Source organism: Varanus komodoensis, unplaced genomic scaffold, assembly GCF_004798865.1.
Source record: "Varanus komodoensis strain SLA01 unplaced genomic scaffold, ASM479886v1 scaffold1, whole genome shotgun sequence".
NCBI lineage: Eukaryota > Metazoa > Chordata > Lepidosauria > Squamata > Varanidae > Varanus > Varanus komodoensis.
This window is the reverse complement of record NW_025335268.1, coordinates 76,655,003-76,682,766: the sequence shown is the minus strand read 5'-3', so window position 1 is coordinate 76,682,766 and position 27,764 is coordinate 76,655,003. Positions and strand designations below refer to the sequence as shown.

Genomic DNA, 27,764 nt, shown 5'->3' with positions numbered 1-27,764 from the left:
ATATTGGTTAGCAGATGCAAGAGGGAGAAAACATTTTGGTTCTTTCTCTTGCCCCACCCAGTTTGTTTAATGTTTGTGTTTGAGGGCTCACAGATGTTCTTAGGCTTTTCCGGTGACCTCCTATCCCTTTCTAGACTGCACAGAAGCAACATAGAAGACACACAGCTGGCAAGAGCATAAGGAAAGACAAAATGAGGCACAGGCTGAATTAGGCAACTGATATGTCTATGGAGGGAAGTTTCAGCAAGGCCTGGTCTTATATCCATTTTGAGGCCAAACCAGAAGTGATCCAGACATCTAAAAAATGGAACTGGACAACATATTAAAAAAGGAACTTGCGGAATGGCTCACTTCTTACTAGTAACCAGTGAAAATGCTTAAATAGATCTATGCAATCACGGGATAAAACTTATCTTTAAAACAGGGGTAGGAAAGTTGTAGCTCTCCAGATGTATAAATCTATAACTCCCATCATTCCCTCACTGTGTATATTGGCTAGGGCTGATAGGAGTTATAGGCCAAAACATCTGGAGAGCCACAAATTGCCCGCTTCTATGCCAGGATAATTGGAAATTGCTGGGAAGTTTGAGTTAATATCTGGATAAAACATACTCTGTTATTAGTTAATAAATTACTGATAGCAATGAGAGTACTAATTGCTGCAAAAAGTAATAATTAACTACCTTCTAAATTAGAATAGCTAAATAATATAGGAAAAGTAGGAACATTAGAAAAATTGCAACATACATAAAATTAAGTGCAGGGTATAAGTGATGGGTTACAGCAGCAGCTGCAACACAAATTCCTACAGCTATTAATATTTATTTATTTAAAGCTTTTCTATACTGTCTTCTCTCAGTAGAGCTAGAAATACCTCTATAGCCTTGGCCAAGATGGCTTATTAGAGTTGATGGGGGATGTAGTTCAAATCATCTGGGAGAGAACAGAAGCTGGGGAAAGGTATGCTAGGAAGATCCCAATGAGGAAAATTGTCAAATTGAAAAGCTGATGGTCAAGAAGTTCAGGAGTTTAAAGAGAATAAGGCTGCAATTCAGTGAATGTTCAGACATTAAATAGCATTTCACTTTCCAGCTCATGGGAGTTGTAGGACCTTTTTCCGTGTAAACATGCACTGAATTACACCATAAATTAACTTCTTTATTGTAAAATGCTGTCAAGTTGTCTCTGACTTATGGTGACCCTATGAATGAACACCCTCCAGAATGTCCTGCTCTTGACAGCCCTGCTCTTGTAAACTCACTGTGGATTCTTTTATGGAATTGGTCCATTTCATGTTTGGTATGGACTGGAAACAATAACAAGAAGACTGAAGCTCTCATTCTTTGGACACAGCATGTGAAGCAAGGCTTCCTGGAGAAGACATTAACCTAAGGAAAGTTGAGGGCAGAAGAAGAGGAAAATTAACAAGGAGATGGACTGACTTCATAAAGGAAGCCACAGCCTTGAACTTACAAGAGCTGAGCAGGACTGGCATGGACAGGATATCTTGGAGGGCTTTCATTTCTGGGTTCGCCTTAATTCAGAGACAGCTTGATGGCATTCAAACAACATTTGAAAAGCAAAGCAACCTACCACTTCTACTGCTCCAGCCAGGGGAGATATTATGTTAATACCAGGTGGATTGTATCCCACTTAAATATTTTGCCTATGGAACAGTGTACCTATACATCAGAAGATAATGGCTTCTAGGGAAAATGTTTTGGGTTAAGCCAAACAGTGTCCTATGTTTTTTCCAGGTGTTTGTCTGAACAATTATGCTTGGATTTAAGGAATACATATTTCCTCTCGGGAGGCTACTATTTTGGTTAACCAGCTGCCATGGTCAGAAGGAACAAGTACATGTATTGGGGTAAGGGAGTTCTCTTTTTCTTCCTTGGCCTTTTCCTAAATTTTAGTAGAATTGTAAAATTAAATATGACGTCCTTGTTCAGAATCAGTGAATAACTTTTATTGAAGGCAGCAGCAGGCTAGAGGTGCTTCTAGGCCACGGGGGCAAGCAGAAAGTTGTACTAGATGGTCCCTTGGCTGGACCTTGCAGGCTTTTCTTACCTGCTTATGGTATGGAGCTCTGTTTTGCATAGCGGTAGTCATGGCAATTACTTTGCTTGATGGATGTTCCTGAAACTGAAATAGTCCAGATCCTTGGTTGTGTGGGACTAATGCTCCCTGGTTGTGCTGAACTACAGCTTCTATCAGGACAACTGTAATGAAACAGAAGAGTTGCATTTCAAAACACTGGTACTAGTGGCAATCTCTGGTCTAATAAAACAGCCTAGAGTTGGCATGCTGGCTTGGGATGCTGGCAGTTGTAGTCCAGCTCATCAGGAGGTTGGACTACAATCAACCATCTCTCAGTTTGAGGAAGGCTATTTTACACATATCTATTTATCACCTGATTTCTCCATATTTAAGGAATTTCTGAAGGTTCTTCTCTGTTGGAGCACACTATTTGTCAGTGTTACTGTGGCTTTATTCAAATGTTGGACCAGGGCAGTTGCCCTCAGTTTCCCCCTGTCCCCCAAGTAAAGGACATGTCTTCACCTGATTTCTTGATGCCTTGATGCCACCACACAGTTTGGCGTGGCTCCATGGCAAAAACACAGTCTGGGAAGTGATCTCTGTCCCATGGAGATTCCATCCCACTGCATGCATTTGGGATGACAGCCTAAGCCATCTTCAACTCAGCTTCTTGAATGACAGCAAAAGCCTTAGCAAGAACCAGACCTCTGCTGAGCACCAAAGCAGGTAGCCGCTGTCCATTGTGTTTATGCCTATAAACCAGGCAAAGAATGCTAGAAAATGTGAGGAGGCTTAAGCAGGCTTGCGTTTTATCTCCTACATGCTTGTTTGATCTCTTATATCAAAGGGCATTGCTTGTAATTCTGGCATTATGTTAAATGTACACAATTGTTTGTTTGGAGTACTGGCTCTCAAATTCTATGTCCATCTAGGGAAGGTATTTGCAGAGTTCAGTGACTGAGCATTGTTCGGGACAATTCTGGGCATCTACTTGCTGCTGAGCATTGAGACTTATGCATTTTATTTCTGAACTGCCCATTAGCTGGAGCTTTCTGAGTGGTTCACAAAGCAAAACTTAAAGTCATTAAATGCAATGTAAACAGTAAAATTTTACTGTTTACAGCACAGTAAAATTTTGCAATGTTAATCTGCAAAGAGAGTCACTTTTTTATCCTATGTATTATTTATTTAAAAATTAAAATATATATGAATATTCATTCTACTTATGTAATGGCATTAGGCATATATCTAGAACACCATATCAGAGGCAACTGATGGTAACAGGCTTGGAGAGAAAAAGGGTCTTCCCTTGACATCACACAGACCTTTCAAGACATGGGATTCCACAGCTGGGGTGCCATCCCTGAGAAGACCCCCTCACTGGAGCCACGTCCACAGGTGGGGTTCCTTTAGTAGGCTATGTGCAGTGGATAATATCTCCATGACTTTTAAACCAAGACTAGCCGTTTGCTTGGAAACCCACACAGGGACTCCATAGAAGAGGAAGGTTCTGATTGCTACAGTGGTATTTCTAGTTAAAGCAGGGCTGAAGATCCGGATGCCTCCAGATGTTGCTTTACTGGAATATTGGCTGGTTGACCCTGTGTGATGGGAGCTGGAGTTGAGGAACATCTGAGGAGGGAGAGGTTCCCCTAAGCCCTTTAAAGCGCACAGATACACTCCTTTGCTTTCTCCACGGGCCTATCTTGAAAGTTACGTTCTGCTTTGGCTGCCAAAGTTTTAAACCCTCCCAGCCCCGCCTCGCGTTCCCTTCTGCTCTTTCTTCTCCTGTTTTCATCCTTCAGCGCTTTGATGGTGGCTTGGCAGGCGGCCGCGCCGTGGGGGCTGCAGTGACCCCGTGCGGTCACAAGGGGGAATACCTCTCCCTCGCACTCCCTGCACCGCCTTTCGCGCGAGTGGGTGTCCCTGCCTGCCTGCCTGCCTGCCTGCAGCCGCCGCCGCCGCCTCCTCACAAAAGATTGAGGCGAATCCCTTTCTCCGGGTTTTCAAGCCGTCCGTTTAAAATCCACCTCGCTCTCTCGCGTTGAAAGCTGGGGCTGTGCAGGGAAGCGAGGGACGGCAGACCGCGTCGGGAGCTCTCCGGGAGAAGCAGCGCAGCGGCGAAAGCGGGGCGAGGAAGAGGGGCGGGTGGGAAGGAAGCAACTGGTACGCGAGCGGCGAAGGTGGCCAGGGACGCGGCGCGGCCCCTTCTCTAGTGCCGGGGACCCGATCGGAGAGCGGCGGGCGGAGACCATGGGGGGCGACTCGCCATCCGATGCCGGCTGCTAGCCAGTGAAGCAGGGGCGCGGCGGCGGGCGGAGGGACGGCACGTCAAGCCCCGCTGGGAAGGAGGGCGACCCTTGCTGCGGGACCGGTGCTCACGGCGCCTGGTGGCTCGGAAGGACAAGCGGCTTTCTGCAGCGCCCCCCGGGAATAAAGCGCGGCGCCCGCAGCCTGCTGCGTCCTCGGAGCCCCCTTCTGCCATGCCTTTCGCCAAGCGGATCGTGGAGCCCCAGTGGCTCTGCAGGCAGCAGCAGGTCGCCTCGGTGCTGGACGAGAGTGCGGGCTGCGAGCTGCCGCCGCCGCCGCCGCCGCAGCAGCCCGGGAGCCAGCGAGAGGAGTCCGGGGAGGCGGCGGCGGCGGACGAGCCGGAGGGGGAGGCTGCCGCGGGGCTGGCCGTGGTGCTCCCCGCCGATGGGAAGGAGGCGGCGGCGGCGGCGGCGCTGATGATGCTGGACCTGTGCTCGGTCAGCAACGTGGCTCTCTCGCGGATCCTCCGGCAGCTCTCCGATGTGGCCAGGCATGCCTGCGCCCTCTTCCAGGAGATCGAGGGCGACATCCAGCTCACCCACCGCCGGATCCGGGCGCTGCACGGCCGGATCGGCGGCGTCCAAGGGGTTATACACAGCCTGGATCCCAAGCAGGAGGCAGTGCGTAAGTGGAACCCGCCCGAGCCTCGCGCCCCGCTCCCTTCTTCCCCTTGATGCGACCTTAGCGCCGGCCACCTCTGCCTCGGGCTGCGCTGCAGGGGCGCCGGATGGGTGGGTGGCGGCCAAGGCAGACCCTCTGGGTAGGCTTTCGGGGGTGCCGGGAAGAGAAAGTGGAAGCGGAGAGTTGTTTGTGCGATGAGTCGGTCGATGCCCGAGGAAGGGAGAAGCAAGAAGGGGGGAGGTTTAACAGTTGTGCTGCCGGGCATCCTTGGGAGGTGTGGCCCAGAATAAATGGACGCTGCCGGTTGCCGCCGTTCCTTTGCGCACTCTCGCCGCCCCGTAATTGCGCCGATGACGCTTTGGCGAGAAGAACTTTTGCCCCTCTTGGGAGAAAGTGGGGAAGGGAAGAGCCCGCCGACGTGGGGGGCAGACGGGGCGAGAGGTTCCGGGCTGAACGCAAAGTTGATGCCTCGGTGTGTGTGCGCTCGCGCGCGCGTTTTGGTGAGGCGTTCATCAGAACGAGCGATTTGTGCGTGTCAGAAGGGCTTTGGCGGCTGTTTTGGTTCCAGAAGCGATCGCCTGACAAGACGCGGTGGGTGGTACAGGGAGATGATGAGCCACGGATCTCCTTGAAAGCCGTTTCCTCTCCCCGCGACTCCCCCGCCCCCCCGCAATCCCACAACCTGCCTCGGATTCCACATCCTTGGTCTGTAGCTGACACGCGCGTGCCACTAGACAGAAGAACCGTTCCCACGATATGCCTCCGGTCGCATTGATTATGCCGAAACACGGAACGCTTTTCTGTACAAAGCGGGTGATGGACCGGCTGATGAGCAAGGGAGAGACGCCTCCTCCGGTGCGGGTGGTGCGGGAGGAGGGCAGCCCCTGGTCGGTGCTGTAGAATATTAAGAAGGGCGGTGGGGACCCTGCCTCTGCCACGCCGAGACTACTTCTCCCCTGTAGTGATCTGCTTGACCCAGTTTCCGTGCTGACGCTGCTGCGGATGCCGGGGCTGGGGGCAACCTCCTCCCAGCAAGCCGACTTTTGTGTGGAGGAAGGCGTGCTGGGCACGAAGGTGACCGTCCTGCAGCCTTGATTTCCTCTGGAAAGAGAGGGCTGCCCCTGCGTGGAGTTGTCTGGCAGATGAGATAGGAGTGGGCAGGACGGGGCGGGTTGTGGAAGGTCGGAAGGGCTGCGGAAAGGAAAGCTGTGCCAGGATTCCTCAGGCACGTCTTGCCCAGCCTTCCTGTCGGATCCCACCACAAATGGCTGGTAGCCATCACGCCTTTCCACCCCACGTTCGAGCCCTCGCAGACCTCAAGTGATCAATGACCAACATTCAAGGCCATGCTGAGCCAGCCAGTCTTATTGATTTGTTTTTCTTTCGAGGAACTCAGAGCAGCTCACACAATTCTCCTCCTCCTCTCAGTATTACCCTCCCAACCAGAATCCTGGGCTGAGAGTTTGTGACTGACCCAGGGCCACCTTGGTTCATGGCTGAGTGGGGCCTAGAACCCAGATCTCCTAGTCCCAGTCTCATACTCTTAGCCACTAATCACACTGGCTTAGTCCTCGATGATTTCAAGGGGAATATGGCCCTCCAAGAGATGATGCTTCTCTTTTGCTTCTCTTGAATAGATGCACTCACTTCCCTAGTGGGACCTTGCACCAAATAACAGACAATTGCAGGGTTTCTGGCAACTGCTCACATCTGTTCAGGATAAGCCCCAAACTTTTTTTGGCAGCTGCCCCCCTTCCTTCTAAGGGCAACAACCGTAGCAGTGCCACACCTCTTTCTATTGCTCCAATGCAAATTTAAAACAGCCCCCCTGGATCTTCCCACTGCTCCCAGTGGGGTAGTGCTGCCCTCTTTGGGAATCACTCCTGAAGAACATAAGGAAAGCCATGGTGGATCAGAGCAAAGGTGCATCTAGCCCAGCACTCTGTGTACATGGCGGCAAACCAGCTGCCCACAAAGATTCCTCCAGCAGGGCGGGTGCAAGGCCTCCTCCTGCCCAGCTCCTCAGCAACTGGTGTCTGCAGGTATTCCACCTCTGCTAAAGGAGGAAACGTTTGACCTGCAAGGCTAGTGGCCACGAGATCCTCCTTTCTCATGAATCCTCTGCAGAATGAATTAGCATTGGATTGTGATTTTTTTTCTCCACAATTGAATGCTGTTTAATTTTATTTTATTTTGAAATCAGTTTGTTTTGAAGTCTTGGGTTTGTTTGCAGGAAACATGTGCAGTCCTTGCCTTCTTTGCCTGACTGGAGAATGGTGATCTAGACTAGTTGACGGTAATGAATGGGCTACTTTCCCCGCATGAAGGCTTGGGTTTCCCACTCTCTGGCCAGAGGTAGTTTCTGTCCATTAGGTGGAAAAGAGAGTCTACAGAAATGGGCAACCTCCTGACTGCTGTCTGCCCCGGACAGCAGCCATGCCCAGCCCTCAGACGCGTAGGCTAGATGGGGAAAAGGCATGTCTACCAGCTTGCCCAGATTTGAGAAGTTCCGCCAGCTCCCTCTGATGAAGAGTGCAGGCCTTTGGTCACCACTCAGCAGAATGTCGTAGGGCATCAGCGTAAGCCCTCTGCTTAGAACTGCCCTCCAGCTGCATTGGAGTGCAACTCTGAGCATCTCTTATCCAGCATGGCCTAATGCTGGATTTCCGCTTCAGGCTCAGTTATTGAGCCACACAACACGGCAGCGTTGCAAATATTAAATGAGGCTTATCTTTAGAGCTTTGCATTGTCTCCCTGTACCATCTCTGGGTATTGATCTACACAACACATTTATATGAGTTCTATGTTGACTTCTTCCAAAAGACCCCACTGCCATCTTTCTGTAAAGGTACGTCACAGTCTCTGCTGGATACACCTAGTCCTTCTTCACAGACCTCGGGTGCCAAGGGCCCCTGTGGAAAGAGGGGATGAGCGTTGTAACACTTTGTAGGTAGGACTGGAGCTTTTGGGAGGGACTGAAGTTCTGTGCTTTCTGTTTAGTCTCCAGTGTTTCCAGGCAGAGATTTAAAAAGTCCTTGTCTTCTGGACAATCATGCACTGGGTGGACCTGGGCATAAGACAACTTCCTATGTTTCTATGGAGGGTGGCTGTGTGTTTTTGTGTTGTGGACCTTTAAATACTAATGTTACATTGCTTCCCTTTGCTGACTTGACCACATATGCTACAAAATTGCAAGGTCTTCTGAAGACAACTGTCTAAGGCAGTCTAGATCAGGTTAATGTCTGGATGGGGGACCACCTGGGAACCTTCTCTTGTCTTCCTCCTCTCAATGATTAACCAGAAATAAGCACGATAAGTAAGTAAATAAGATCAGAAAAATTGACAAAGTAGCTGTGTCACTAATGGAAAAAGCAAGATATGCTCAAATAAACAAGGAGAGATTCACCAGCAATATTGGAATGGTTTTAAAATGCATCATCCAAGCTTGGGGAGCTCTGTATTGAAGTTAGCAGTTTCCCTTGAATCATGTTATATTTTTATTGTATTTCTTGTATTTATATGCTGCCTTTTTCCTCTTTCAGGGAACTCATGGTGGGTTGTGCATTCCCTCTTGCTTCTCTCTCTCTCATCCTCACACAATCCTGTAAAGTAGGTTTGACCCAGAGTCACCCAATGAGCTTTATGGCAGACTAAAGTCCCAGTCTAGCCAGACCTTTTGGGTCCTGGGGTGCATTTGACATGTTGAAATGCATCTCCGGGCACCACCAAACCTTGCTGTCACGGTGGGTGGGCAACCTCACTGTTTTCTTTGTCCTCTTCCACTCCTCCCAAGGAAAGGAAGTGTGGTGGAGGCAGGAAAGGTGGTCCAGCAGCACAGCAGGGGTGGAAGGAAAAGGGAAGGAAAGTCCACAGCTGAGGCAAGCAGGCAGCCATAGAAGAGCAGAAGGCAAGGACAGTCTCTGGCGAGAAGGAAGAGTGAAGGGAAGGCAGCAGTGGAACGGCTCCAGGTCAGCTTGGTAGATCTTGCGGATGCCAGTGAGCCCATGGATGCTGTGTTGCCAACTCCTGCTCTAACCACAGCACCATCTTGGTTCTCAAAGAATAGTTCCAGTAGCTGAAATAGCATGTTCCCCAACTCCTGAACTAGGAATGGTGCTCCTTCATGGGCAGCGGAGGGAGGGATCCTGTGTGGCAGCCTTCTCCAAATTTGGTGCTCTCTGAAGGTCTTGGACTACAACTCCTGCCATCCCTGGCCAGCATAGCCATTGGCCATGCTGTCTGAGGAATGATGAGAGTTGTAGTCCAAAACATCTGGAAGGCACCAAGTTAGGGGAAGCTGCTCTCAAGTAGCTATTCCAGCCCTGTTCCTTCAAATGCATGTGCCATGGTGCACACTGGGCCCTCGGAAAGAGGTGGGAAGCTAGCCACATCTCTTGTTATCAGTGCTACAGCTGGGAGGGGTGTGTGTGTGTGTGTTGTGTCCCCCACCATCCTTTTTCTAAGTACACCCATCTTTCACAGCTTAGACTCATGCATCTTTTCAAACTCCCATACACACATGGGTTGTTTGGCTCTGTTTCCCAAGACATAGAGAAGTAATGTTTTTAATTAATGCTGCAAATCATGCATATACAGACACTTTTTTAAAAAAGGTATGTTATTTATTGAGCCATTAGATTGACTTGCTGTTTCAACACTTTCTCTTGGTGCTGTGACAGCCCTAATCACAGCACCGTGAACCTGCTCAACAGAGCTTGGTCCGGGCCTTTTCCTTCTCATAGAGGATGGATTGTTAAATAGATTTAATTGGGAATAATGAACTCCAGCCAGGCAGGTGAGCAACAGCATTATAGATGAAGCTGTTCAAAGAAAAAATGGAGTTGACTGAACCTTCCTCGCATTTGCCACTCATATTTTCTCCATGTCAGGCAGTTATTTTACCAAGAAATAGAAGAATATGTTGCAAAGTAGCCCAGTCCAGCTGGGGTTGCTGCTTATGCAGTGCCGCATGATAGGAACTGCGTAATCCTTATCCCCAAAATAAAGGATGAAAGAGGACAGCGATTTGCTTAACATCCAGGAGATGCATGCTTAGCAGTAATGGCTGTTACTTACACAGAAGCAGGGTTTTCCCTCAGAGTTGATGAGCAATGTTAAGGCACCCGTTCAATCTGCTTAACATGTTTTTTATCTTTAATCTGGCCATGGGTTTTACAGCTCTTCAAACAGGCAATTATCCTCTGCAAACTAGGACATATGGGTCACCAATTTCTTGGTGCCCTGTTATATTGTTGTGCAAGTGTTAGGTCCAATGAACTCGTTCAAGTGGTTGTGCATTATATTTGTGCAAGCCATCGCACAATGGATCACACAAGGATAATGTGCAGAGTTCCGTTAGTACTCTTCGGGGTTGCAGACGACCCTGCTCCATCTATCATGAGTCACGTGGTGAAAATTAAAGGATACCATGATAAAGATTAAAGCAAAGGCATCATTCTTCAGGTCTAGTCTGTTCAGGTGACCATACAATTGGGAACAATGGGTTATAAGCAGTCATGGCTATCTGCAGTTTGCAACCTCTTTTCAGTGGCCCAATGCTTAGATTGGAAGAGCATTGTGGCGGTTGCACAGTTCTCTGGCTGAAACCACTCGGGCATGGTTTGCCATTAGGTGTGAACCCAGCATCCATGGTGAAACATGGCATGTTGGCTTCCATGAAACCACTCAGAGAAGCAGTGGCTCTTGTAAGGTTTCCGTGCTTCACCATGACTTGTTATGCATAACCATTGTTACAATATTTCTGTGCCGTTTCCACCATCGAGTTTGGTGTCAAGAGTGGCCACCATTGCAGCGGACAGTCCAGCCTCCATTCTCCCCGTCCTGTTCTGCCTAGCAATTCCTAAGACAGCTGCAGCCACGCTCTGATTGGCTGCCTTGTGCTGCTCCTTCCCCTGTCCATGCACGGCCTTCCCGATGGCCAGATGCAGCTTTGCCGTCTGTGTGGCAGTGGGGCATCATGGCATGCCTCCTCCAGCAGCAGTGGCTATGGAGGCAGCCACACTCGGTGCTCCAATCTGGCCGCTGCTCTTTGCTGGAGCAGCACTCGGAAATGGCTGAACGCTTCAGTTCCTCAGGGAGCCAGCGGTCTCCTCGTGTGGAGGGCCCTTGTCCCGAGAAGCCCAGAGGTCTCCCACTCTGCTTCCTGCCCTCTCCACTGCTCCTCTCTGGCATTCCTGAAGGCTGTCAAGAAGCCCAGCCCAGGGACAAGCTCATTCCTTGCAGCCAGCTGGCAAGCTTTCCCAGGTAGATGCCCACATAAGCAACCTTAGGAAAGTCCTGCTGGCAGGACAGGCTGCCCCTGCCCCTGGCATGGCCATCCTGTGCAGGCGCCCTCATGTGACTCGCTGCAGTGGGAGTGCGGGCAGAGGAGCAGCAAGAGAGAGAGAGGCCGCTGTGTGCAGGTGCTTGCATGCTGGCGCCGAGCAGGGCAGCACAGGGAAGCTTTGCTTTGGCGTTCCTCTGGCGCAACAGTGCTACTCGAGTGAGTAGGAAGTTGCTTTGCTGAGCAGCAGAAAACATAGAAAAAGGCAGCTGGCTGAGGCCAAGCCCAGGAGAACGTGTGGCCAATGAGGCTGATGCAGCAAGGCAGCAAATCCTGGGAGTGATTTGCAGGTGCAGGTGCAGGTGCTGATGGGATATGTGCTGTTATTTGGAGGGAAGATGGAAAAGCAAGGAAACCATGAGGGCCTAAGGTAAGGTACTGTGCCTCGTAGTAACTGCATGGCATTGCTTGGCATGTGAATACAGCCTCTGCCTTGGAACCAGCTTGGCTAGGTTGATGTTGGGGAGAGGGCTTGTCCATGTTGGTTATGGATTCGTGTGTGTTATGGAATGGTAATGACTGAAGTACATGATGAAATCCAGTTTTGTTCATCCACTGTCTGAATGGCAGCCCCCTCCCCCCGGCCCTGCACTGCTCCCAGAACAGATAGGAAATGGGAGCCCAGTTGTGTGATGTTGGGTGTAGTCCCATATTCTTTCTTTTAAGTGAGTTGAAATTCTATATAACCCAGCCTGGGCAGAGTCTCCGGGATGTGCATTCTGTCAATAAATGATCTCCTTGTGAGTCAAGCAAAGCACACATCCTGTAGATTGTTCTCCACAGGGGACCATTTCGTGCTGCCATTTGGCTAGTTAGTTCCAGATTCCTTCTAAATCCAAATTTATTTTGGCTCATTTTGTGTCAAGTTGGCCTGTGGCTGGTAATATGCCTGTGAAACTAACTTAAGAATCATTCAGAATAACTAGTGAAGCACATAAGAGAAGCCACAATAGAAAACTTTCATGGCTGGCTTTAATTAATTTTTAAAACTGACAAGATAAAGCTTCTTATAATAACAGTGTTATTACTTATCCTGCAATTTTCTTTTCAACCTTGTCTTTCCTGTAGCAGACAAGACCTCACTGGCGAAAACATGACAGGTTTTGCTTGTTTGTTTATTTTTCCATTGAAACTTGAACTTTTTCTCTTGTAGTGCTCCCATTTCTCTCCTTTTATATTAGATTTGGAAAATCTACTGGATTCTTCTGAGCCAGAAGATTAAACCTGGAAGACATGGGGAAAGGGCCAGAAGAAAAAGTATTTAATTCCAGTCCCAAGCAAAGTCAGGAAAGCAGGGTTTTAGATTTGTCAGGCTTTCTGCCCAATCACATGTTACTAATATAATTCTTTTAAAATGAAGGTTTTTGTTTTGCGCATATGGAGGTCTGCTTGCCAAGGAACATTCCTGTTTAACACCGGTGAGTGGGCAGCGGGCTTTTGAAGCCTTGGTTAGACACAGCCCGGTCTTCTGAAGTAATTTGGTTTCCTCTTCTTTAGGAAAAGTTCAGCAGTGGCACTTTTATTGGGTGCATGTTGCAGCTGTACTTTGGTCTGCATTTATTGATTATTCAAATAGTTGAACTTTGGGTATTGTTAAAAGGTCAGAGCAGAGCAGATTCTTAATCTGTTCCAGTGTATGTAGTTTGATGTGCTTGATATTGGATGAAATGCTTGCTGCTTGGGTGCCACACTAGATCGCTTTAGCACAGCATAATTAGTAGAAATGGTTAAAATTATACTTGGATGTTTTTAAGACCTCTTCTGAGCCCTTAATTGGAATTAAAGAATATAGTACGCACATTATTTTGATTAGAGTAGAATATAGACATAAGCTACTTGGATTAGTGCAAATGGTGGTGGTGGGGAATATGTCTGCCCTACAAGTACTCTTGGGATGCTTGTAGGCAAAGCTTTCATTCTGCAATCTCTCTGCTTCATTCACACAACTACAGTGGGGGCAGAGGATAACATCTTTAGTGGTTAACCCTCCTGTTTTTCCCCATCATTTTGTCCATAATTTTGATTACTGGAAAAAAATGTTTTATGGGGAAAGGACAGATAACTTTTTGACTGTAAGAGCTGCTTCTCCACCTGGACCACTGTGATGTCAGGCCCATGATGATGGTGATGGGGAGACATGAAATAATTCAAACCTGTAGTAAGTCACCATGGGTGGGTGACAAGCTGTACTGCTGAAGGTAATTATACAGATCCTCTGGCATGTGCATGGGCTGGGCAGAAAATAAGCCTCTGTGGTGTATTTCTTCTTTGTGACCATATAAACTGGGCCCATGAGTAACTTATAGCATGATTGTAAGAGGTAAACTTCTGCAGGATAGAAGTTTAATAAACAAACAGTTGATCTCTTTTAGCAATAAGCAAACATTTTTGTTTTTGTTTACAAGCATCTTTTAGGAATGTTTCTATTTTGCATATGTATCTATATTGTTCCTTCCAGGTTCCTGTAAATTCCTGGGGAGTAAGCCACCCAAAACTTGCTAATGGCTAAGCTTTATGACACCTTGCTCTTTTAAGACTTGCAGCATTTCTGTGCTCATAGTATTATACTTTGTCAATTAATATGCCACAGCATGCACACCATATTTTAACATGTACACACTTGGCCTCTCATGTATCTTTATTAAAACAGTAGTTGAACATTTTCTTTTACACAGCACTAATTCTTTGTTGAGTGTACACTCCAGACTGTATAAAGAAAGATGAAGGGAAAAAGTAGCTTTTTATTCACTATTTTAGCAAGCACATAGAATGTACTGTAATATGTACCATTAGAAAAAGTAATGCGCAAAAAAGGCCTGTTACATGTTTTTATTGAAGGAGAGCCTGCTATTCTTTGTCGGGGGATTTAGAACCTACAATACTCTATTTGTTTGCTTTCCCTCATATTTACTGCTGTTGCTAGATGAAGACATGTATACGTAAGAATCTCCTTTTGGGCTAGTATCTATGTAAAGGCCAGGTAACATCTTCTGATCTCCTTTGCCTGTTTTTCAATGGCTGCTCCGGGGCTGCAAGGCTTGAGGATACAATATGTGATCTAGTAGGACCTAGATCAGCACTTCCCCACATGACACCCACCAGGGATCTTAGCATCCTTGGCCAGTGCTGTCCTAGAAATAGGCACGTTTCTCCAACTGCGATTTTCACAAGTACAGCAACTATGCTGCAGGAATTGCGGAACTTTCCATTGAAAAGTTGCAACTATATTATGGGTGAATTCTTCCAGGCAGCAAGGTAAGGAAAGGTGGTTTGGGCTGTACTTTTGCAGATGCATTTAATGCAGAGGCATCAATCGGAGATGCCCTCCGACTGAGTTTGTTGGTTTCTGATTTAAATAAGTCAGAATGAGCAAAGGGCCTGAATGTGATGCAGGATGTGATAAGCATTTGTGTGGTGTGGGCACAAGTAATGAACAATTTTGTTTGAATCCTTTTCTAGGATGATTCCCTTTGATTCTGGTTGGAAGCTCTATGAGAAAACATATATTACAATGTAACATTTTAAATGTGTGTATAGGAAATACTACATTGGAACTGAACAACAGCTTTAACTTCTTTATGGCTTAAATATAATTCCTAAGTAATTAAGGCTGGTGTAAAAAGTGAGGTGTCTATAACAGTGTTTGTCCTAATTCTTATTATTTCTGCATGTCTTGGCATGATTCATATACAGAATTGTTATTGTCTAGGGGTAATAATTTCTGTGCAGGACAATAGATATGCATTGCCAGGGGTTGTATGCTTGGGTGTCATGCAATTCAAGTAAAATGGGTACCTGGCTGATTTTCACAGATGACTTGTATGAAATGAGGATTTCCCACCCCCTTTACACATACAGATGATTTTTACATAGAAAAAATACGATGTGTGAAGTAGCTCTTGGAATTGATGGACTGCATGCTAATAAGTATAAAAAACCTTTGATGAAGCTTAATCTGGAGTGTTTCCAAAAATTCTTTTTATTATGATCTGGGGGTGAAGGAATGAACTATTTAGGATAAATTGTGTATATAAAATAACAGTGCCATTCAAACTGTTCCTGCTCAATCAGACTTTGTTGACATTTCTTGCCTAGAGTTGTCTGTCTCACGATTTATGCCCCAAGGATCAGATTCTGTCTGGCCTTAACACAGGTATGCACAGTGGGCTGTGGTGAGGAGGAATGAGCAGAACAAAACAATTTTGATCTGGGTACAATTGGAATGGAAGATGTGGTGGTGGAAGCAGGTTGAGAAAAATTGAGTTGTACAAAGGAAATGCTGCACCCAAAGCACTGCGGCTTCAGGTAAACCAGTTACTTTTGGGGCTTCTCCCCTTCAGATTGTAGCCTTTGTTCCTGTTTGGCAAATCTTTTTCCAAAGCTGTTTGCTATGCTGCTTGGGAGAGGATGTAACTGGAGAAACTTGAGTCTTGTTCTTGTAAAATTTGCAACATGATTCTTTAGATCCTGGCTGATTGGTGATATTTCAAACACATTCCTTGCTGTTGAGGAGGTCGTAATGCGTCCAACTGCCAAAATCTCCTTGCTACACCCTGTTATTTATGGCCTGATGCCAAACATGTCCAATAGTTATATTTGACTACCGTCTAATAAAAAGTATTACTGCTTTGTGGTGCGCATTGATCTTTGATGTTTTGGTGTCTAAAGGAGAAGGCACTGCAAATAACTACCAACACTTTTTGTTGTTTAAATGCTTGCCTTATATAGTTTTCTGAATCAAAAGCCTATGTTCCTTCCTAAAAGCCATGCTTTATAGCATCTAATCAGAATTTGAGCTAAAAACTCTCCACTGGCTTTGTTTCAGCTATTAAATTGAGAAGATGAACTCTTCCAGTGTGAGTGGGTTATGTGGAGGCTGTACATGATGTAGACTTTGATCCTTTTGATGTAATTAGCATGAAGTGAGATTAGCAGGCTTTCTAATTACCTCATGATTTGGAATTTATGTGCAAATGCTGACATGTTCAAGGGAATGAGTTAAATGTTAGAAAAATGCAAAACAAAGCCCTTGGGCTTTTGCGTATAACTATAAATTAAAAAGGGCAACATAGTATAAGTTTTCTATAAAGTTATTAAGATAAATACATATGCACAAGATTAGAATTTCAGCCTTTTTACTATTGAAAATGCCATTGTAATTATAGTTACTATTTCATATGCACCAGGTTTGTTTGTTCTATCTCTCTAATGTACAATCACTAAAGCTCCCTTCAGTGGCTTTCAAAAACAAAATTGTAAAACATATATAAAGCCTTTCAGAGTTTTTAATGGAATAAAACCAGTGTGAATGGACATCAGAAGCAATCAGATATCCTTTATTTTTATTTATTATTTATTTATTAAGACATTTTTATGCCGCCCCATTCGCCGAAGCCTCGGGGCGGCTTACAACACATAAATAAAAATTTAAAAAATATATATTAGAATAATAATTTAAATATACACACACACACACAATATAATACAATATAAAATAAGCCGCCCTGGCCTTTAAAGGATGCTGCTAAGAATATAGGCTTAGATTTGTACTTCTAGTCTTATTTCTCTGAGAGTATCTCCTGTTAATTCGGTGAAATTAACCTGTGAGGATTGCTGTGGTGGTGAGCCTTGGTCAGGAGCACCGCTCCTCAGCTGGGTCAACTAGCATGAGAATGTGCCTGGAATCCAGTGAGACGGAATCCGCGAGCATGTTCAGTTCAGAGTGTGTCGCTCGATAGGGAACCTGGTGCTCTGATCCTACACACCTGCCTTGGTGCAGTGGGACAAATAGAGGTTTGCATCATTACAGGCAGGACGGCATCCTTTGTTCAGGAAACCATTAGAGTCTGATGGTTTTGCCCTCCTTGTCAGTGCCAACCTGTCCTTGCTTTACCTGCTTGAGTCTTTACTTCAATTTACAGTAGCATGTCTCAAGGCCAGCTTGTCACAACCTGATGTGTTTGAGATGTGTTGGACTGCAGTGGCCATGCTGTCTAAGAATGATGGGAGCTGTAGTCCCACACACCTGAACGGCACCAGGTTGGGGAAGGGTGGTATAACTTATTCTCTGTGTTTGCTGGGCAGAATTCTATATGCTTTATGACAGGTTGCCCAGCGCAAGATAGCACAAAGACCTTTCAGCCTCTTTCCATTCCACGAATGAAGACACTTTTTAAGCAGGTAGAATTGTTCAAACACACACTTTCTGTCTTGGCAGCACATTTGTTTTGTTTGAAGAGAATGTCTGCTTGAACAACTGTTGTACAAATGGCTTGCCCTCAGAGACAAGCTATTGATGAAGTTAATTGTGAAGTGTGTAGCTGGACTGGGTAGAGCTGCTTGCTTCAGTGTAACTGTGTGCAGTGCTGAATTACATCGGAATCATCATACACTAGGATGGAAGGATTAAGCTTTCCCATCTGTTTTCCCCTCAAATTCTCCTCTTTTTTGGGAGCCTTAAAAAAAGCCCATTGGAAATGCATGCTGGTCCTGAGCTGAACTGAAGTTGCATGCAGTTGCCCTGCAGAAAATTCTCAGGCTCTCTGGCACCTTATGCAAGTAACATGTGTAGTTTGACCCTTAGTCTACCTCAGAATTCTGTGCAAGCCAGATTCATGGCTCTGCCAAGGATGGAAAGGCTCTTGAGGGGTAAGCAGTAGTTTTGCAAGCAAGCAACTCCACAGAACAGCAGTACTGATGGTGGAACTGAGCTTGGATCACATGGCCAAGGCAAGGACAACAGATCTGTTATGTAACATTACCAAACCGAGGAGCCCTAGCCTCTCTCCTGTGCACTAAAGCAGCACAACCTCAGTTCACAGGGAGGGTGTGAATCCTTTACACTTTTGATTAAAGGGGCCCAAGCCATGTTAAATAGTCATCGGTATAACTCATAATGGTCTGCTTTATCAGTGATAAGTCACATGGAGGGTGTCTGTTGTTTCATCAGTTGGACAAAGAGGAAACCATGTGGAGAAGCTTCCTGGCAGTATGGTGTAATGGTTAGACTGTTGGATCAGTGACCTGGGATATTTGGATTTGGGTCCCGCTGGGTGACTTTGGGCCAGTCGTGGACTCTCAGCCAAACCTACTTCAAAGGCTGTTGCTGTGAGGATAAAATGGATCTATATAAGCAGCCTAGGGTTCCTTGAAAGAAGAAAAAAGGTAGGATATAAGTCCAATGTAATAATAATTATGATTAAGTGCATAATCTGAAAACTCAAACATAGGTTTATCAGTTTAATGGAATTAAATACAAACATTAGCAAACTGGAGAAAATGTAGCAATGGGACAGTTGCTTAGAATACAAACATATACAATTGAGAACAATAGCAAAACAGAGCTGGTAGTAGAAGAACACACAGTAAGTTAACTCTGTTATCTTGCCGGTGGAAAGTAAACTGAGTGGGTGCCAGGCAGGCCTTTCTAGAGAGGAATGTCCACAACTGTGCTTTATAGGGTGCCAGCCAAACCCTGGGTAGGGCAACAAACCATGGCCTAGCGTTATATGTGAACCAGGTTTGTATGCATTGTGCAGGGCTTAGTCCACACCTGGCTGACACCTCAATACTAATTTGCACCACTTTGTTCCTCATATCCCACTTGTTGAGAGATAATTTGTACGACAAAGTGAACAGCTTGATCCCGTTCCTCAGAAGTAAGTTCCATTTTGCTGATCAGGATTTCTTGCCAAATAAGTGTATGTAGGATGTGCAGCTTAAAAGAAAGCCACACTCATTATTTTTGGAACCTAATCAGAACATTAAGATTTTGGGAGTTTCACAGGACTGTCAAGAGCGCAAGAGCTGCCCTGTTTGATCCACCCAAAGGCTTATCTAAGCCAGCATTCTGCTCACACAGTGGTCACAGGTAGGATGTGACTGCAAGACCACCTCCTGTTCGCGTTTCCCCAGCCTGCCTGCCTTCTCTGTGAAATGCAGGAAAGGGACCACCCCAGTGGCCTGTGGGCTGTGGCAGTGCAATAAAGACCCCCCCCCCCCAGCACATCTCTCGCCACCCCCACTTCCAAGCCCCTTTCCCAGCAGGGCTGCTCTTCTGAAGATGAGTGTACTGGTGTTTTGCTGCTCCGGTCCTAACTTGAGGTTTAATGCTACACTGAAGCAGTGGTTCAAGGAGATAAGGTGTGCATAGAATAGGCCTGTCAGACCCTACCCATAGGAAATATGTGGATTAACTCCAAACTGTGTTTCAGACTGTATGCAGACTTGTATTATACATCTTTTTAAATTTTTATTTTTGAAAAAGCAGATTATTTCATCTTCTAATGCTGTCACACTCCATTTGTTAGTAGCAGCAGTCTATGACTGCAGTAGGCTGAAGTTTGCTGATAATGAAAATGTGGGAGTCAGCAATAAAAATGAATTGCTGTGTTAAAAATTAGTCTGAAGTCATGTAGGGAAATTTTGCAACATAATATTAAAATTTATCAGTTCCATGTGTTCCTCCATCCATGCTGATAAACAGAGGCTTTTAAAAAAAGTTGTTTGGGTGTCAGTTTTAAATATCCTAACTGGTATGTGTTAAAAGAAATGAGGCTACAACTTTTGTAGTTCTCCTTGCAAAAAGAGGAGAGAGAGACAGTGGCTTAATTTAAATTTCTTCCATGCATTGGTACTTCCTCCTTGGACAGGTGGCTAATTTAATGTAGGCTTGGTTCAGGCAACATGGTCCAGAGACGCAAGTAATTATGGAACACGCTCCCCAGAGAGGTCCGCCTGGCGCCGTTGTTATTTGCTTTTTGGCGCCAGGCCAAGACCCTTTTATGCAAACGTTATTTTAATTGTTAATTTTATTTATTGATTTTAACAATTTTTTTTGCCAGGATGTCTCCAATATTTTATGTAATTGTATTGATTATATTTATTTATGGTTTGGAAGCCACCCCGAGGCTTATGCGAATGGGGTGGCATATAAGCTCTCCAAATAAATAAATAAAATAATTGGATGGCATACCAAATTTATCAATAAATAAATATGGTTTGAGTATGGGTTATCATGCTGTCTGAACTCAGCTGCATGAATAAACCATGGCTTGTTCACCACAAAGCCCTGTGAAGAGAATCCATACTATACCTATTCTATCTCTGCAAATTGCAGTTCTACCCCAGAACAGAGCAGGACAGCTTATGACAATTTCTAACTGCTTGCAGGATTTGACCAGGAGATGGTCACTGGTTGAATATTATGACCTGTATCCTCCTTCTCAGTTTGAACCAGGCAGTCACTAGTGTGTCTTTGTATTGACAGGTGGACTTGTTTTGCTGTGATTAGTGGGCAAGGTTTTGATGTTTGTAGATCCAGGCTCAACATCCTGATCACTTACTGCTGGCCTTGTGCAAATCCTAGATATTTGTTCAAACCTAACTTCCAGGACAAGATGCAGTCCCATCTTGATATTTATTTATAAGTTTTATATGCCGTCCCCTCATGCCTCGGCATCTCGGCACGGCTGACAATGTAAGTCTTTGGAGAAAGACGTGGATATGTGGTACACAGGGCTATTCGTAAATTGAATTGAATTTTGAATGTTGAAGTCAATTCAAGGAGCTAAAATGAAAATTAAGAATTGGTTCTTTTACTTCCCTAGTGTTGATTACGGTATATAATCAAGAGTGGCCTAGATATGCAGAATTGTTCATGACGTTCTGCATTCCTTCCCTATGGATGTAGAATGAGCCACGTCAAAGCACAGTTATGCTTATTATGCGATTTAAAAAAATACTTTAATTCTGCTGTGTTATAGTAAATTAAAGCATCCGTTTAGACTTGACTGTCAGATACAAAACCCCATAAATGATTCAAAATACTTTATTAAATGCCTGCAAAGAAGGACAATAATAGATTGTTGAAAATATAATCATCACATTTATTTATTACATAATGATGCATATTACATAATGATGCATAAAGAAATGTCTAAGCAATGTACAAGAACAAGTTTTTCTACTGTAATTAGGAAACTATACATTATTATTCCTTGAAAAATATTACCTTTCTGGGGATGCTTGTTGGAAAAGGTATATTTTCATATGTGCCCCCTCTGAGAAGGTTTGGCACCTGCCTAGCTTGTGATGCAGGAGAGTTCGAGAGAGTGGGCACAACGCTGTGAAAACTCTGTGATAAGCTGGACTGGACCTTTGAAGTCTTGGGTCCCATCAGCCAGAGCAGTGCCCTCAGCACAGGGGCCATGTGCTGACCCTAAGCTGCTCCCGGCTTACCAACCTGACTGCAGCATGTTGCATCAGCTGCAGCTTCAACTGACTGGAAGGGCGACCCAATCTAAAGTATGTTTCAGTAATCCAGTTTACTTCTGAGAGCCAAGCAAAGAGGTGTAAATAGTTAGGTAAATTAAAAATGGAGTCGTCATGGTTTGGGTCAAGACACATCAGCTAACCTATTGGATAGTGACATAGGCCAGGTTCTACGGCCACTCAACCTTTGACTGAGTTCACCCAACACAATAAGCCGGGGTGGTTTCTTACGTTGTCTGAACACAGCCAGAGTGGTTCGTGCATGGTTAACATGCTAGGTTCAAGCAACCATCTTTGGCTAATAAGCCATTATGATTTAATGTTTTGTGTGAACGCAGTCATTATAAGAGTTGTGTGGCTGCCTCTGAAAGCAGTTGCACTGTATCCCTTGCTCCTGTCCTCTCATAGTAGTCATAGAACCTCTCTGGCTGGGTTCAGACAACACAAGCTGCCCCTGGTGCATAAGCTATCATTTCTGTGGCCAGTAATGGGGGGTAAATCAGCCATGGGTGATTTTCATGCCCCCAAAACTCGGGATAAGACTGTTGCTCTTGCTGTTATTTTTCCTGCTGCTTATCTGAATAGTAGTATTGCCCTGTTTGGTTTAAGTAAGAAATGCTATTGGATTGTTTAATCTTTATGTGTATGAATGTGAGATGTTTTGATTACCCAATGTGCATAGCCATTTAGATCTTGTTATGTTTTGAAACTGTTAAAGCATTCTCTAGAAGAAGAGGGTTTTCTTATGTGCTTTTCTCTGATATTGCTGTGAGCTACTCTGAGCATAGTTTGCTGTGGAAAAGCAGCATTTAAATAAACTGCTGATAATCATCCCTCCAGCCCTGCAATGACTTGGTTAATGCTTATGTGAAAGAGAAATTTCCCTGGGCAGTGACACTGCATCACACATTTTGCGTAGCACTAGTCATTACTGGGAGTGGTACAAAAGCATACCCTGATTTGGAGGCACGGCTGTAGATATGCTGAGAATCACTGTAATTGAAATACCATAGTTCTTACCATACTGTAGAGGATTGTGAGCAGATGGCCTGTGTTTCTTCGGCAACAGTTCAGGTGCTTTTGATGGGCAACTTCAGTGCTCAGATTAAAAAAAAATCTGTTGGCCTTGGACTGGACAGGCCTTTTCAATAAAGGACAGCCCCAGGACTGCGGCAGTCTTGCAGCTCCTATCACATCTAGTTCCGTCTCCCACATGCCTGGTGCAACCCAGAATATAACAGGAGAGAAGGTAATTCCCCAAGACAAGGACAACGGGAGCCTATTGGCTGGGCAGGCTTTGCTCTATTGTAGTCCCTTTATATTTGGTTAGCCCCATCTTCCCTAAATTGGTTCCCCAACATATCTTGACTATGAGGCCCATCCTTTTTATTCAGCATGGCCTTTGGCTGGTTGGATACAGTGGGAATGACAGATATACTATACGGAGGGCATCAAGTGAAGGAACTCAAGAAACAAAGAATAGGCACCAGCTAGAGTAACAGCAAAATCTTCTTTGTTTGGAATATTGTTGTATAATTATCAGATATGAAGATATTTCTTTTTTATATTAGCTGTTAATATGATGAAGAAAGCAGGAGCAAGTTGTGGAGTGGCAGCAGAAAAGAAGAAAAGGAATTTCTAATTTTCAGAACAGTCAGTCAATCAACACAGTAGCAATTGTTATGGGAAAAGATGCATTTAATTTTAAACTATGTCTACAAAATATGAACCTTCTACCTGTGAAGTGTGAGAACAAATGTAGTTTAAGGACTACAGGTCTGTGTTGTGTTTTGTGAAATTCACTAAGTGATGCTCTGAAATCGATTAAATCTATCAGGTGGTATCTGGGCATCATTTCTGGATGTGACTTCTGCAGTTTTCAAGCACATCCAGTCTCCTTTGTCAAAACTTTTGGGATTAAAGTCTGGCCGTATCACCTTTCGAGAACCGACTGCTGATTCACGTGACACGAGGTGATTCATAAGCCGCAGCGGCTTGTTAACCGCTCTCACACGTGCCAGTCTTGTGCTGGCTTATCCCCTTGATACTCCCTGTGGGTGAGACTTCTTGTGTTGCCTGGACACATGCCTTCTTGGAGAGGGTAATGAACCACCCCCAATCCCAAAGGCACGCCAGGTTCAACTGACACAAGAAGCCATGCTGCCATTGTGCGTGTGCACACATATGCTTGTGCTTGTTGAAGTAATATCCATGGGCTTAAATATGGAACCATTCATGGAACTCAGTTTATCTCTGAAATATGGAACCTCCCTTGCCGGTCCTTTGCCATTCCCTGTGGTACATCTGAGAGGCATCGGGAATGGCGTGGGCATACATGCTGCGTCGTCACTGAATAGCATTTCCAGAGTGAACAGGGAGGTCTGGGACAAATAACGTAGACAACAAACTTTGTTAAAATATCTAGTTGTTTCCCATCAAGCAACTCAGCAGCCATAGAGTGTACGCCAGATCTATATTAAAAATTTCCTTGCTATTTTTTCCTTTAATTAAACTGACTCCCATGGCATCAACTCATCTCAACATGGCTGTAATTAATTCAGCACACGTGAGCTGTAACACTGGGAGCAGAGAAATGTTTCAGCTTTCTTTCCTGTCTTCCCAGTGGAGAGACTTCCATTAATTAGAAGGCTTCTGTTCTATTGCTGTGAAAACAACTGAATTTTTTTTGCCCTTGAAAGACAGAATCCAGTTGTTGTCAATAACAGTGATAATAATAATTCTTGCTTGTTTGTGAAAGAAGTGAAAACTATCACTTCTCTGTGTCCTAGTTATATGCTCAAACTTCTTAGGGCAATGTAAGTACATGGATATTTTAAAAATAAAGTTTCATCATTGCTACTTGAGAGGTGGTGACCTTCTGAGCATATCCAGGTCCATTCAGAGAGTCTTGTAAGAAATGATAGGCGGAGGTGCACAACCAGTTCAGTTTCAAGAAGGGATCTCTGACACAGTCATTTCACCTGCTTTTTGACTGAGGTTTTCTCAGTTTGTACTTCCAGGATTGAAAATGTACTTGGACACAATGGAAACCCGTACATTTTGGAGCTTGCAATGTGATGTGGAGCCCTTCCGAAATGCGTTTGGCAGCATGTATTGGACTTCTGCTGGGTTGCCTGGTATCACTCACACATGCACACAAACACTCATTCACATTCCCACTCATGCACTCCCCCCACACGCAGACATTCACTTTTCCTTTTCCACATAAGACCATGGGAGTGGTCCCAGTTTTAACTCCCAGTGATCTCATTGCATGAACTAAGCATGTGTGAATGATGTCAGTCGAAGTGGTTACTTAGACTCTGTTGTTGTCAGCAATCCTGGGCTGATGCGACCCGGCACCTGCAGGTGCTACCAGCTACAGCCACAAGGCCTGGTGCAGCAAAGCGAACTGGCAGCAGCTGCCGCCACAGAGATTAGAGCAAACCCAGCCTCCTCACCTGCCAGGCACTTCCCGTTTCTTGGGAGCAGCTGGCCTCATCGGGGTCTCTTGAGCTGGGCCTCTTTGCAGCTCTCTCGTGTCTTTAGGGGAGCATACCATAGCTTACAGGTTTTGTTCAGTACAGCATTGAAGCTCGGTTGTTCACTCAGCATCACGTTGACCAGTAACACGGCGTGCTTCCTTGTAAAGCCCCCTCTCCCAACACACCCAGTCTGAGTTTTGGTGAAACAGGGCAAAATATTTTGTGAAGGGCTTTGGCAAAAAGTACAGAAGAGGAAAAATATTGGTCAGTTGCACAGGACAAAGCAGCAAGTGTCCATTCAGTGGCAATTGGCAAATAAAGCAGAAAAGGGAAGCTTATTGATAACCCTGTGTTGAGTTTCTGACCTGGTTCTTGGAAAGCCTGTGGTGGGCATGTGCAATTCCTCTGGTGCTTGTGCCTTTCTTTCCGGGAAACCTGCTCGAGACACTCCCATTCCCTTTCCCAGTGGAGTTCAATCTCTTTGGATTCCCCTACCACTAGCATAGGAAACACGACGTTCAGTTTGGCTGAGCCTTTACACGTTGTTCATCTTTGGCCCGAAGAGGGGTTCTGGCAGAGCCAGCATGTTTTGGTACTTCAGCAGTTTACCAGTCCATGTATTTGCTAAGCTGGGGTGCTTGGCCTTGCAATGACCTGAGTCAGGGCTCTTGCACTACAGTGACAGCATCTAGCATGCATTTATTTATTTATTTATTTATTTTCCGATTTATATCCTGCCTTTTTCCTTGCAAAGGGCTCAAGGCAGCTTACATCATTCTCCTCCTCCATCTTATCCCCACAACAACCACCCTGTGAGGTAGGTTGGGCTGAGAGTCTGTGACTGGCCCCAGTTGGCTCCATGGCTGAGTGGGGACTAGCACCCAGATCGTCTGAGTCCCAGTCCCATGCTCTTCACCACTACACCACTCTGGCCCATGAGCATCATGTAGCAATGAGCATCACTTCTGTTTTTAGTGGAGTGCTACAACCAATTGGAGCTTTCTTCCTCTTAAACCTGTGGAAAATTGAGTTGTTATGGTCTGACTCAGTGGGCCACTCTGGGTCACTTCATGTGAGCTTAACATGAGATGAGTTAGATTTATTACAAGGCAGATTTTCCTGGTACCTACTTTGCTCTTTTATTTATTTATTTAAAATATTTATATGCCATCCTATTTGCAAAAAGCCTCAGGACGGCTTACAGCATAAAATAAAATGTAACAGATATTGGGTGAAAATTGTTCTGTTCTATTGATGGTTCTGCATTGTAGTTAACATTCATTATTCTTGTTATTGTTGCTTTTATGGGTTGACTTGTGCTTTGACTTTTCCCTGATTTGTCGAAATACAGATTTTAAAATGTATCGCTGTTGTATTTTTCTGTTCTTGCATTTCTGTTGGAATTATTTTAATTTCTTGTGGGCCCTCACTGGATATCATAGTATGCTAGAGAGGTGGTATACAAATATTTTAAGTATAGTACAGAAAGTCATTGTAAGCCCATCAAATTTCAAGTTATGTTCAATTTCATCAAGATAAATCTTTGAAAGAAGAAATGATATAGAAATCCTGAAAGGATGGCAATAATGCAGCACAAAAATTTGTTCAAGTCAGATGATTATACTTCCAATATGTGCATGAAATCTTCAGGTTGTTAAACAGGAATATTTTGCTTCAAAGCTCAGATCGCTTTGGGCAGGCTGCCTGAAGGATCGTCTGGTCCCATAGACAGTCTGTCTGGAATCCTTGATTTCAGAGGCCTTCCTCTGTAAGGTCCCTCTGCCAAACAAAGTGAGTCTGGTGATTACCAAGGCAGGGCCTTTTCAGTGGTGGCATTTCATCACTCCGCTTAATCAGATTTTCTCCACCAAGTGAAGACTGTTTTATTATCCTGGTCTGTATAGGGCCATATTTGCTATATACTGGAATAATGAAGTTGTGATCTCTCTCTCTCTCTCTCTCTCTCGCTCACACTCACTCACTCAGAGAGAGAGGGAGAAGGAGGGGATCAAGAAATGCGGGGGGGGGTAGAGGTGGAAATACAAGGTAAGCAGTAATTTGTTCTAGTTTTTAAAGAAATCATCCAGTGCAATTGCATGGGTCACTAATTAACAGCTCTGGATGTATCATAGAGCTGCACAGAGGGGTCTCTAGAGGATGAAGAATGTGGTCTAGCAATCTGGTAGAAATAGATTAATTCCATTCTTAGCTTGGGTTTATTGTGCATAAAACTGGCTAGCTTGCTTAGAATATTCTCTCTGTAGCAGTGGTGGCTTCATTCTGTTAGAATCCTAGCATGATTTGTTCTGTGGTTACATAGTTTTAGATGAGTAACTAGGAAATTATCTGTATATGACACAGGAAATGTGTGTCGTACACAGTCTCTGAGCATGTTACTTTTTCTATTTTGTCTGCTTTATTCGACTTTTTCTTCTAGCACAGCTTTTTCTTCTGACACAGTGTTTATCTTGGCTGGGATGGAGCTTTCTCTCTTATCTAAGTGTTCTGAGTGAAATTTATTCACCTTTATATCCCCACCCTAAACCAATCTTCACCGAAATAAATCCTGCTGATTGTGATGGAGTTAACTTCCAAGTTGTGATGGAGTTAACTTGTGATGGAGTTAACTTCAAAATTACCACTTTGTTTTAATCTCTGGTTTATACTTAAGTTATAAATGTGTATGTGAACAG

The 27,764-nt window shown here is 44.9% G+C and overlaps 1 protein-coding gene across 2 annotated transcripts in view; it reads left to right on the top strand.

The window, feature by feature from the left end:
- The first annotated feature begins 4,523 nt into the window (after window positions 1-4,523).
- NHS (NHS actin remodeling regulator) overlaps window positions 4,524-27,764 on the top strand; it is a 274,760-nt gene continuing 251,519 nt past the window's right edge. For both annotated transcript variants that reach the window (XM_044429818.1, XM_044429809.1), the window contains exon 1: window positions 4,524-4,974. In XM_044429818.1, the coding sequence (XP_044285753.1) occupies window positions 4,524-4,974 (451 nt within the window). The remainder of the gene's footprint in view (window positions 4,975-27,764) is intronic.